This window comes from Drosophila gunungcola, chromosome 3R (genome assembly GCF_025200985.1).
Source record: "Drosophila gunungcola strain Sukarami chromosome 3R, Dgunungcola_SK_2, whole genome shotgun sequence".
NCBI lineage: Eukaryota > Metazoa > Arthropoda > Insecta > Diptera > Drosophilidae > Drosophila > Drosophila gunungcola.
Window position 1 is genome coordinate 26,903,561 of NC_069139.1, and position 13,466 is coordinate 26,917,026.

The 13,466-nt window shown below is 38.7% G+C and overlaps 1 protein-coding gene across 1 annotated transcript in view; it reads left to right on the top strand.

The window, feature by feature from the left end:
• The window catches only part of LOC128252530 (uncharacterized), a 110,629-nt gene extending 98,228 nt beyond the window's left edge, over nucleotides 1–12,401 (top strand). The window contains 6 exon segments of the mRNA XM_052980312.1: nucleotides 282–416; nucleotides 7,438–7,596; nucleotides 8,402–8,427; nucleotides 8,429–8,659; nucleotides 9,496–9,831; nucleotides 9,833–12,401. Of these exon segments, the coding sequence (XP_052836272.1) occupies nucleotides 282–416; nucleotides 7,438–7,596; nucleotides 8,402–8,427; nucleotides 8,429–8,659; nucleotides 9,496–9,831; nucleotides 9,833–10,168 (1,223 nt within the window). The 3' untranslated portion in view covers nucleotides 10,169–12,401.
• The last annotated feature ends 1,065 nt before the right edge of the window (nucleotides 12,402–13,466 follow it).

The window sequence follows — 13,466 nt, forward strand, 5'->3', positions numbered from 1 at the left end:
ACACTTATATAACTTTTAACATAATAATATGTAAGAAAGAGTACATTTAATTAAGGTTTCTTATTATAAGGCTTCTACAGAAATTTTAAGTGATTGTAACCATGTGCTAAAATTCAAAAGAAAACATTTTAAAACCTTTACGATTTGTACATCATGATTCCTTGATAAGCGAGTGAAAGAATTTCTTTGAGGGTAATTTTTTTGGGTTTTCAAAGAAAATAATCTCTTTGCCCTGCAGTGAATCAGCGGACTAATTAATTCCCCTCTCCCGCCTTGCACAGATCTAATGCCCATGGACTACTATCCCGATGCCCATCCGGCCCTGCACTTGGTCGTCTACAGCGTCAATCAGAAGGGCCGCTCCGAGCCGATTGTTCTCGAGAATGTGCCCATCAATGAGGCGGACAAACGCTCAGGTAGGTGCACAAAAAATGAGTAGAAAACTACTGCAAAGTTTTTCCAGGTGCTGAGGGGGTGACAGTGGGGGTTGGGCAACTTTTTCTAGACCAGGACAGAGCATTCATTGCTTTTTAAGCACCATTTCACCTTTAAAAAGTCATTCAAGTATTTGCATATTCCGCTTAACCGTTTTAGTTTCGTTCCTTTATTCATTTTTTTTTTTGGTGTGGTTGTTGTTGCTGTCGCTGTTAGTACAATTGCTCTTTTATTTAACGAGTTTTGTTTACGCTGGGGCGACACTGCAACTCCACTTTGGTCCCCGGCTCATTCCACATTCCTGGCTAGCCAAAGTAGTGACACAGAGATTTCTTATTCATGCTTTGTTATTCAACTTTGACGCTAATTTTCTTTAAAACTTTTCCCTCCGTGCTACCACCGAGGTAAAAAGTGTGAAAGTGCTTGTTTTTCGAGAGTGTGCAAGAGGGTAACAAATTTGCTGGGAGATTAACTGGAAGATTTTTATGAAAACCGTACACTATATTTTTTTGATAACAAACAGAACACTTTTGTCATTGCCAAATTAAAAAATAGGGATTATTTAATCTTCTCAAAAGTAACGCATTCGATTGTAGATTAATAAAACAAATGGCGTATGAAATACTGAAAAAATATGCAAAAACAAACAAGTGCCTATTAATTATATTTACGAAGCTTCAAAAACAAAATAAGCTAAACCACAAAATCGATTTAAACTTTTTTAACTTTTTCATTAACAATGAGGTTTGAATAACAACAGAGGAAGTACTATAATTATTTAACTAATTAATTCAAAGGTGCACAGGAAAATTATTTGTTTGGACTGTTAAAACTAAGGTAAAATTAACAAAGCTTCTTAAACTCAATAATTTAAATCTTAATATCGATTAAAAATCTTTAAATCATTCCCTGAATGACCTTTTGGTCATTTATTAAAAATCTTTTACATACAAGAGTTGAGTTGCAATACCATAATTATTAAATATATTTTACATACAATAAGCGGGAAATGCACTATAATTTGCTGGTACAAATGCACAACACAGATTATTCCAAAATTTCACCTGTCTAAGGTTTAAGTAAATTTGGTAAACATCCCAAAGGGCAAACAATTCTACTATAATCAGTTAAATAGCTTGCCTTACTTCCATTAAATCCCTTAATAAGCATAAACACTTTTTCAAGACCAAAATTGATTTCGGTTTTGAGGAGGCATCAACTATTGTGTTACCAATTGTTATGGCATCAACGACATAATGGCTAAAGTGCGTCTGTTGTCTCACATTCAATCAGCCGAATAACATAACGAACAAATTATGCACCAGCATTCAAGTATTTATTGCATGAGCAATTCCAATGGCATCACTACCTGACCAGCATCATTATTAAACGCACCGCACCGCACGGAGAGTTATGTATTACTTATGTTCCAAACACTGTCCGCACTTGGTCAGCCAATAATGTTTATCTGCACAATTGCATATTTGAACGCTTGGGCTGCCAATCGCCATGGACAACAAATCCACTCAATCATCTCCCTAATGCGCTCCAGACACACGAGCCGGCCCATGGATGGCCCATGGATGGCCCATGGATGGCCCAGATGGCTCCGGTAGATGGCCATTATCCGGGGTGTGGGATAGATTGAGTGCTGGCCAACTTATCCGACGGATTATATCACAGCTCGATTGTATATTATGCTACTCCAGTGTGTGGGCGACTTTATTTTGGAACATGCACTGCCGGTGTACAATCCACCTACGCCAAGTGTCAATATTTGCACCTTGGCAAATCTAAAAGCTTTTCTGCCAACAGCCGAATAAAATCAGCCAGTCAGAGTTGAGACGTGGTATGTGAGAGGGAAAAATGGGCGGCAGAAACATTTTACAATGGCAACACTTGATGCCACATTAATGTAAATATAATCAATTTCATGTTTTAGCCAAAAAAGAGATGGCAACGTAAAACCCCAACAGAGAAAAGAAATATCTTGTTATGCTAAACTGACACACAGAGATTCCCCAGGAGTTACATTATTTCACCAGCATACACCGACACGCACTGAGAGAAAAATACAGTTATAGAATTTCCTGGTTCAAAATGTTAAAATTTTGTGTTTTTTATACTTCTAATAATAGTAAAGATTATATTGCATATTATCTACTAGATAAGTTTTATCTTGATAGGAAGATTTGGGAATACTTTTTGATTCAATTGTAATATTTTATATAAACCACAAAATTTAGAAAAAAATATTCAAAATACGATAAGGATTGACTAAAGCTATATGTAAGGGCCCTTTTCATTTCATAAATATTTGCGTGTTGTTATTCTATAACTATTTTCTCAGTGCACACACATTCACCACTAGTACACACACACACCCACTCTGCGGTCGCAAGGTACCAAGGCATCAAAAGCAGCAGCGGAAAGCGAACAGACACCGGAGCCATAGCCGTAGCTTCTGATGCTGCTCCACGTTGAGCTCGGGCCCAAAGCCCACAGACCGGGCGCACAAAATATAAACGATTACTGTACGACAAGGAAAAATACATTAAACATGTCTTATCTGAATACGATATCCCAAAAGACAACGGTGCAGAAAGTGAAGTAAAATAAAATAAAATTATATGTTGCGGCGGATCGACCGTCGGGGCGGTAGGGCGGTAGGTTGGTAGGGCGGTATGGCGGTATGGCGGTAGGTAAATGTGACCGCCATTGCAATAGATGACAGCCAGCTCCTTTCTTCGCCACTTTTTGTACCGCTGTCTGCCGTGTTTCCTTGAAATGGAGCGCCAGACGCAGACAGCGTTTTCTTTATTTATGCTTACTTTGTGTAAACGCATTCCCGCCTTAAAACCCACATGGGCACGTTGGCGTACACTGGAAGAAAAATGCAGTATTTGCTTTCGTTTGGCTTTAATCTAAATTTTGACTCAACACTATAAGTTATATAAACTTTATTTTAATTTTTTTTAGTAGGGTTCTATGTTGTTTTCTAGTCACAATTCATGTTTCCAGTTTTCAAAGCACTGTAGAAACTTTTGGATTGTCACAGACTATGATTTAGGCATTATCTTTACTTTTTAAAATCTTTAAACTTATCTTTTCAACAACTTGTAGGGTCTTCTGAGATATGAAATATAAATTCGTTTATCATGCATTTTATTTTCAGTTTTTCTCAGTGCTCTTCGTAGTCCCAATACAATTTAACCAATCCTCTTTTTCATCATCTCATCGAATCATTTATATCTCAAACGGGAGCATTAAATCGAATTAAGCTTATGAGGGGAGGCGGCCGGAAGGAGGCTAGCCAGGTCCTGCACTCATCCAAATGAAACCCATGCAAACAATTGGCTTATGAGCGGCACGCAGGACCTGCTCCTGCTGCAGCATGTCCTCGAATTCCTGGTGGTTCTCATGGAGGGTTACGGTTGCCGTGGACCGGAGCAAGTGAGCTCCTGGTTCCCAGACTCCCAGTGACTCGCTCGATGGCTCTTTGGTTGGTTGTCTGGCTTATCTGCTTAAGTCGGGCATGTGCATAGAGTACGGCCCCAGTTGGTTGGCACGCCGTTCCAGGTGGTTTTATTGGTAAATATTTGCACAAGTGTGAAAATTTCATTACGCCAGTGTGCTTATATTTAAATTAAATTTCTTTTTCTCTTGGCATCTCGTCTTGTGTGCCATCTCGTCGGTCGTCTGTTGTCGGTTGTCGGTTGTCGGTCTCCGTTTCAGTTTCTGTTTCAAGTGCCCTCTTCCTGGTTGCCAAATATACATTTTATTTGGCAAGCGATTGCTCGATTCGGTTTTTTATTCCTTTATGCCCTTTGTGTTGGGTTTGCTGATGCGATTGGGGATTTGTCGCCGTCAGAGTGGATGGCGGATATGTACACATATCTGCCGAAGTGGATAATTTGAAAATGTTCCCGCTCAGTCTTAGTGCCAACTCTTCACATTCGGCCAAAAATGAGATAGTAAATTACGCATCCGCCGTGTGGTATCAAACTAAATGCTGAATTTGTATTGAATTATTTGCACTCTGGCCTGACATTGATTAAAAAGTATACATTTGGCATTTAATTTAATTCACCTGCACGCCAGTCTGCCCATCGATTCATAAGTCATTAAATTGCTACATGAGCGTTCCGAAATTAAATAACACTTTATTTATCTGGTCGGGAGAGCGTTAAGAAATGAATAGAAGAGCCAGCATTTCAAAACTTATTTATACTGCGCAACGAAATGTTTGCCTGGGTAATTAAGAAATCGGGCCATGCAAATAGGTTCCATGATTGATACCGTCTCCTAAATCAGAATTCGTTTGCCAGATGGAATTGCCTGGCTTTTAGCGCGATCTAATTAAAATTAAAAATGTTATACGTCAGCTTGTAAGCTGTTCTCCCTTCTCTCTCTTCAACTCAAATACAGCGAGTTAAAAAAAGTTTATAACATGCAAAACTGAAATTCTAGGATTTTAGCAAACTTTTTTAACAGGCAATGTTTACTTTAACAAATAATAATGTCACAGATTAAATAAAATGTTTCCAATCTTAGTTTATTAAACGAACAATAAACTGTTATTTGCATGTATTAATATTTTTAATGGGGTAACAACATCATATATTTATTCCATTCAATACTTTGTATTTACAATTTATTTTTTAAAAAGTCTAAAACTTTTAATATGAATACAATGATTAATGGTCACCAATTACCGATTTTAAAGTGCTTTAAAAAAATTGCACTTTCGTGTTCAATTGCCTTGGATTCCATCAAAATAGAAGTATGCCTAGAATGATTTTTGCTTGGTAAAACTCGATGAATAAACTATAAAAATCGAAATACCCAAAAACTTTTAACTTTCACATTTCAAACGTGGTGTATGGCTGAACACACAGCTACAAACATATATATTCATATATTTTTTTTAAGTCATGTAGCAGCAATTACAACCCACGTACAAATTGGACATAAGCGATGGCTAGTGGGTGTGTGGGCGGCAGTTGGAGTATGTATTTGGTGCGGATGTGTTCGCTTAGACGCAGCCATGCATAAATGAGCAATTTCGCCAGCGGCGCCGTTTCGTCAACATTTGGCACAGCGGCAGCAGCCAAAGAATATTTATTGATTTGCAACTTTGGCGCTTGGCCGACAACAAGCGCAGGTTTATAAATTAGCAACAGTCTGCACCACCCATCCATTACCTTCCCATTACTGCCTGTTGGTCTGTTGGTAGCATGTCGTTTGGTTATTACAGTAACTACCGCATACAATTTCGCTGTATAAAGATTTATTACAGTTACCGTATCGCTATCATTTAATGATAATGTTCCAAACATATAAAATTGCGGTTGTTTGTTCAACTTTTTCAAAGCAATCATTAGGATTTGACAATGCTTAATATAACCTTGAATAATAAATGCTTAAATATTTATTATACAAAAAAACAAACAAAAAACAAACTGTATTTTTAGGTATAGAAACATTTAATTCTTTCTTATTTAATTTTCACTGTATTTCTGTTTCCTGGTTTCGCCTGTTCTGGTGTTTGCTTATTGAAATTCTGCGTTGCATATCCGCAGGCGCGCACGATTTGTTGAATGTCGAATATACATAGCATACAAAGGCGGGCGGCGCGTCGCGTCGCATCGCATCGCTTAGGTTGCGTATACGCAGTGTGTGCGGCCTTGTAATGCATATTCAATTACGACTTCCCCGAATAGCCCGAAAATTCCAGCTGGCAAACGGATTTTAATTGAAATGCTTAGCGCTGACGTTAAAGCCATCGCAAATACAACAAACTAAGCGAACGAGCGGCTGTACGACTGAAGGACCGCTGCCAGTGGCAGCCACTTGACATGCGACGTGCGTTTTATGGGCGCAGGTGCGGGAGGCGGTGGGCGGGGCAATATCGGCCGATATGGGACATAGTGGAGTGGGACGGGCGGTTGAATGGCTGCTGGCTCGGCTGAAAAAGAGCTGGGCGAGCAGCAGTCAAGTGGCCAGCGCCGCATCCAGTTTATTGGACCCTCGACGACCAATGGCTATTTATCGAATTCAGTCAGACAAAGAACTGGCATATTGCTTTCATCATCAGAAACCGGGGAAATGAACGTGCATATGTGCTACTCACATATGTTTTAGATTGCAAATCGTATTTTAAGTGGTGTACTCTCTGTTATATCACCTTTGTACTTAAATAAATATATGGAAACACTTTTTGATTTCGAAGTACGGGATGACAAAGTCTTATATAGTCAGCTTTAATTCAAAAATAAATCTATTAACAACTAATGTTTTTTTTATCTTAACTTATTTAGGTTTTAATTTAAAAAAGGATGCGTATTATAAATTATCTTAAATTTTTCGGTCATTAATAAACGACTATATTATTATAACTAATGCTGTTAAGGTAAAACGATACGTTGTGTTCATTAAAACTAAGTAAATATCGCTTTTAACACCCAAAAAAAATATAGGAGTAGTATTTTAATATAAGGATTAGTTCAATAGAAATGAAACATCTACCAACTTTCATCTTATTGAGAAATTTTTCATATCCAAAGTAAAAAATTTCTGTAAATTGTTGCTTTAGTTTCTAGACAATTTTTTATTATGTATTTACATTATTTCAAAATATTCCCAAATTAATTTTTTTAAACATTAATAAAAACAGTTGGATCTTACCAATTCGTTTGTATTAATGTACCATCAAATAAAATCTTAATGATATATAAAGTCCTTTATAATGGACCTAAATATCGATTTAATTGTATAAATAAATAAGTTGCCTATTACTAATTAATTTAGAAGGCATTATAATAACACTTTTTATTTATTCATGTGATTTATCTGTTTTTAACAAGAGGGTTTAATATTTTTGACCGGCTTAATCTTGATGATCTTAATTATTTACCAATTCTGGTATATATTGTCTATATCCTTCGAAATTGAGCGCAGCCATGTGCTTACCTTTTTCAAAATGTTCCCCTTTTTTTGCAGATGGTCGCATTGGCCTCTCGATTTTGCCCCTGGCTGCTCTTCTTGCCGGCACATTGTTCACCGTGGGCATTGCCGTTCTTTCCGTGGTGGTCATCGCCGTTCGCAGACGTCGTGGCCAAGGAGCTCGCAACATGTGCGATGACAAGGACAAGCACCTGGGTGAGTGCCTCCAACTCATGCATTGCTATATGGTGATGGAGAAGGTTTTTATACCCTTGCCGAGCATCAAAAGTCTGCAAAACTATGATCTTATAAATCAAATAATGGCTCATATCAAAAGAGACGATAAAGATATCCTATTTTCGTTCTGCTTAAACTAACTTTTCTTTTGCTTTTGAATATTCCAAGTGCGGTAGACTAGTTTTGAAGTTATACATTTCTATATCAAGAAAAGCAGGATGTTGTTACTTAATATAGTATTTTTAGCCAAAAAAAAATTACTAAGAGGTCTTATTTTGCAACATTTATATTTTATCAAAAATTAAAATTTCATATATCGAGAAAAAAATATAAATTTTTTTATCAAGAAAGGCAGGTTGTTGTTGCTTAATATATACTTTTTAGCCAAAAATTACTAAACGATAGTATTTTTTAACCATTTTAGTCATACAACATTTATATTTTATTAAAATGAGCTAAATCTAAGAAGAATCTATTGATGCTTAAAATAGAAAATTAAATTTCGAAACTATTCTTGAATTTTCCTATTTTTCTCTTCGGATATTGAAAGCACGCGAATAGTTAAGTCATAATTTTCTTTATTTTCGAAGAAAATGACAAAATGTAACCATTGAAACTTTAAAACAACCAATTAGACTTAATTGATGTCCACTTGGCTTAGATCATGTTGACAAAATGGCTAAAGATATTTTAGTTGAAATAACACCCTGCAAGGGTATGCAAAGCCTCGAACCCCCAGGCTAGCCCCTTCGACCCGGTCGCTAATGTTTCATACTCCCGACAGGCATGGATGTGACGGTGACGGCGCCAGCTGGAAACGGGAGCTGGCCATCAGCGGCTGGTGGTGGCCTACACCCTGAAGCAGGGCATCGAGAAGCAGCCGGACATATTGAGCGCCCAGAAGAGCGCCTCGACTGGCGGTGACGCCTCGTCGCCGCTGGGAAATCGGCCGAGTGGTTTGTTCGCCGGCGGAGGTGGGGCATGTGGTGCATCCGCCGCTCCCATGACCGGCAACGCTGGCAGCCACAAAGCCACGGACTATGTAAGTGTCAGTGGCCAGGAGGAGGCGTTGCCCTCCGACTGTGCCCTTTATGTAGCCGGTACCACAGGAGTTTGTTGTATGTCGGCAGGTCTTTACAAATATGAACTACTAAAAACAAGGAAAACCATTCGCATTTTTAATCACACCTTTTTATCAAGACTGGCTTTGTATAATTTTAAATTTGTTTTGTTGTGAGCACATTTATTTCACTTTATTTATTCGTCTGAAAACAAATGGAGTATATATAGGGAGTGATATTACTAAAATTATAATTGTCTGTTTATTTAATCGCTCAAAAAATATTGATAATTATTAAGTAGTACTTTTTTGTTAATTTTTTAATTATTAAAAATAAATGTTTTCTTTGTCTTGATGGGCATATACTAAGAGATATCGCTCAAAATAATCATTTTTTTTTAAAGATGAACACTTAAAGAACAATCGCTTAATCGTTGATTCTTTGTTAAGCCAATTTAATAATTATTTTTTAAGGTCTCTCAAAAACAGACGTTTAACGTTTGTTAAATCACTTCAACCGGTGTCCAAAAGAACGCACTAAAAAATGAGCTTATCAAATAAAGTGGTTTTTCGAAATAAATTATAGATTTGTAATATATTTTGCTGAACACTTTACTTTTTACCTTTAATAATTTGCCAATATTTATTGAATACTAAATGTATAAAATATGGCATAAATATTTATATATTTAGTTTCTTAATTTCCAATTGTTCTATAAATTTCTTAAGTGGCAAATAAATTGTTCCTAGTGTACCGGCTATATAAGAGCTTTAAACCCAAAACATAGCCTGGTAACCCATTGTTTTTTTCTTTGCAGGATGCGAATCCGCCGCACCTGAACAGCCCGCCTTCGCAGTCCAGCACGCTGAAGCTGGAGAGTGACCCGGCGGCGGCGGGTGGGGGTGGCACTAGTACCCGGGGCGGCAATGGCCCACCGCTGCTCTACGACGCCATGCCCACGCTGAGTCGCTACGAGCAGCTGGGCCTGAGCATGGCCAGCTACGCCGCCGGAGCAGCGGGCACAGGGGGCACGGGGGGCAGCAGCAGCACGCTCAGCTCCGCCGGCAGCACGGTGAGCAGCGCCATGGCCGCCAACGGAGCCGCCGGCGGAGGGGGCTATGCCGCCCACCTGCACCACACGCTGCCCCACAACCTTGGCCCCGCAGCGCGGCCACGATCCGCTCAACCTGGCCGACTACCTGACTACCAGCAGCCTCATAGACTACGGCCTCAACAAGCCGCCCGCCGCCCACATGACCCTGCCCAAGGGCATGGGCATGGGCATGGGATTGGGCCTGGGGATGGGCGTAAGCGTAGGTGTGGGAATGGGTCCTGGAGCGAGTCTGGCCATGGGCATGGGAATGGGATCCGGAATGGCCGCCGGCACGAGCCTGTCGCCGTCGCAGCTCAACACCATCACGCACAAGTCGGCGGCAGGACGCAACCACATCATCACCGACACACTGCCCGGGCCGGAGAGCTGCGTCTAAGCACTGGGCCCCCCCAGCTCATCCCTTCATCCCTTCATCCTGGCAACCCGACATCCCCACATCCCGACATCCCGGCATCCAACCAAAAGACTGGCGCACAGCAGTAGCCCCAAACAACACAGCCGAATCAAGTGACAGCGAACTACTAACTAGTCATGTGAAGCTGCGGTCAAATCAGTGGCGGAGAGGGTTAATATTAAATGTCACTTTACAAGTTAAATTAATCTATTATGAAAAGGCTTAAGCTTCTTGAAATGTTCTAAATTTGTTGGTAATCTTAGGAGTGAAACTATTTTATTTTACTTGTTCAATACCTTTAATTTTTCACAAACGAAATCCAATTAAAATAGTATTATCTAACCTTTTAAAACTAACAAATGACAATGTTTTAGAAATTTATATAAATTTAATTTCCAAACGTAATTACTAATAATTTAATTTAAAAAATTCTGATTTAGAGCTCGACATTTTTTAACTATAACCAAAACTAATGAGAGAATGTTTTTAAAACTCTTTGAATCAATTTCCAAAACCAAACGCAAACTACTACTAATTTGACCGCACCTGTATGTGGAAATCCTGTTCGGCGACGTCGCTTAGAAGTAATTATTAGACCTAGAGGAGTAGCTAAAGTACGAATATGTATATGTAATGCGTGTGTCTGTGTCTCCGTTCGTTTGTAAATGTTTAAGCTAAGTGTATCCGTAGTTGTACTTGTATACTATATACTTTGACTGGTGTAAATCGGAGCCTGCTTCCAGCGCCTTGCATCGAGTTCAGTTGTTAATTTAAGGGGTCCTCCCCACTAGGTGAAACTAATCTTCCAAGCCCGCGAACTCGCCAATATGCTGGGGGCAGAGCTTCGCCACAAAACTCGTTGTTAAATCTTTTCGTCCCGGCTGAAATGTGGAGAACATATCCCCGAAAACATATCCCTTCCTGCCCAGGCCGACAACCAAGCCGCAACTATTTGAACTGCCATCGCAGGCCGAGATCAAAGACAGGCCGAACCGACAAAAAGGAAAAGTTATATTGGACACGTCTTGCGCCATTGCGTGCCCAGTGCTGGTCATTATTTAACTTTTAAACACGCGCCAAAAAGAGCAGCAGATTTGAATTTAATGGTCACAGCAGCCGCTCCCCGATCCCCGCTCCCCACTCCACGCTCCTCCATTTTCCCCACTGCCATTAGCAGTGGCGGCAGCCAACAAGTGAGCAATAAAGAAAAGTTTAGAAAAATATGCGACGGGCAGTCCGCAGTCCGTCCCCATTCTCGATTATAAGCTCACGAGCGATTGAATGGGTATGGAGCACAATAAAAGTGGAGGAGCACAAGAACTGGGCACGGATTTGTGCGCACGATAGCGCAAAACGATGACAATAAATGGAAAAGTTTTTAATAAGCTAATAAAATGATTTATGCGGGTCGACCCGGATGAAAGGCACGCAGCTAGCTCCAGCCAATGGCGATTTGATGAGTCCGATTTTGGTCACTTCCGACACCCCATTGGCGGACATTAGCCAGTTGGACCCGGACCTGAAGCACACAACGAATGTATTCTTAAATATTATAGACGGGACTCCTTCGGGCAGTTCAAATAGGGGCGAAACTCTTTCGATTATCGTACTGTTCAATGGCAACTGTTATCAAGGCATTAGCATATCGGAAATTCGTATTCAGAGCAACCAGAATATTGTTCTAGAAACACTATATCATAGACAAGGGCTAAGCGACTATAAGTGTTCAAACGTTTGTCATATCAGTTGAGCGGTTCTTTTCTATTCATATATGTACGTCTTGGATTTCTAACGAATTCGGTAATCGAAAACCAAAAATAGTTAAGCTGAAATCATCAATAGCGTTTAGTGAAATCAATGTAATGTCATAATGTTTAAATATAAAAGTTATAGCGCTCCAGGCAAACTGATAGAGCAAATCGTAAACTTCCTGCAAGTTTACCCATAGACAAAGGTCCCCCGCTGTAGATATCCAAAAACGAGTGCGAGTAGTCAACATTTTAAAAAGAACCCAAACCTGTAGCATCAAGCCCTTATGTCGAATCAGCTAAAACTATTTTATGAGCCTCAAAGAGGCCAACGTTGTACATAAAAATATAAATAAATATAAAGGCAAGCCCCAAAAACAACCGACATATACACTTCATTGTAACTAACTACATATGTAAAAATGCTTAAAATATTTGTGATAAAGTAATAATGTTAATAATAAGAAATAAAACGTAAACATATTAATGAAAATACAAAGAGTTTGAATTACAATAATTTGAATTATTAATCAGAGATGGGAAATAAAGCGGTTGTCTTAAAAAAGCTGGTTCGCTATTAAACATATTTTAGCTTGTTGTCACCTTCAACTTGATTTTTATTACAAAGCCGAATGTCGAATATTAATTTTCTTTATACTTATACCCTTGCAGAGGGCATTATAATATCCGTCAGTAGTTTGCAACGCAGTGAAGGAGACATTTCCTACCCTATAAAGTATATATATTCTTGATCAGCATCACTAGGAGAGTCGCTCTATTTCTATTGCCGGTAGTACATAAGTCGGAACGAGCCGGATCGGACAACAATAAATTTAGCTCCCATAGGAACTATCGGAAAAAGCATAAAAGTTTGCTGTTTTTTACTTTTATTATAAGTACTTCGACATTTAGTAATGGTTAAATATTAAGCAGAAATGGATTTGAAACCAACATAGGCATGAAAACGTATGAGAATCGTTGACGTCATTCTTATAAAAAGAATTTTGTTGTTTTCGTAACAGAAGTTTATAAAATTAAATTGATGCTTTAATTTTTGGTTCAGCCTCAACTGTTATCCGTATATAGTTGACTTACCAAAGGATTGTTGAGATTAATAGCTTGGTAGCTCTGTTAAATTATTTTGCATTTATTTTAAAGGGTGCAACATACAGTGGCGGGTCTGAACAAATTTGAACAACTTTTTCAAAAAAAATAGACGGGTTTTAACATCGATAACGTGTAAGATTTGATGATTACAATTTTAGTAAAATGAGCACTGGACATCGGTTATTGAAAACATGGATAAAAATAAAACTATTATAAAAACGGCTTAGAGAATATGGTAATCAATTCTAAGTGTAAATTTCGAAATTATATGCACCAATTATCGAAATTTTGATTTTATAGTAAGTGGTCGGTTTTATTTTGTAAAATAGTGTAATTACAGAACGTTGTCGGTGAGATATTCAAAAGGTCTCAGTTAATTTAAGTTATCACTATCAAAAAATGTCTCAAGTCCTGATGATTAAAAA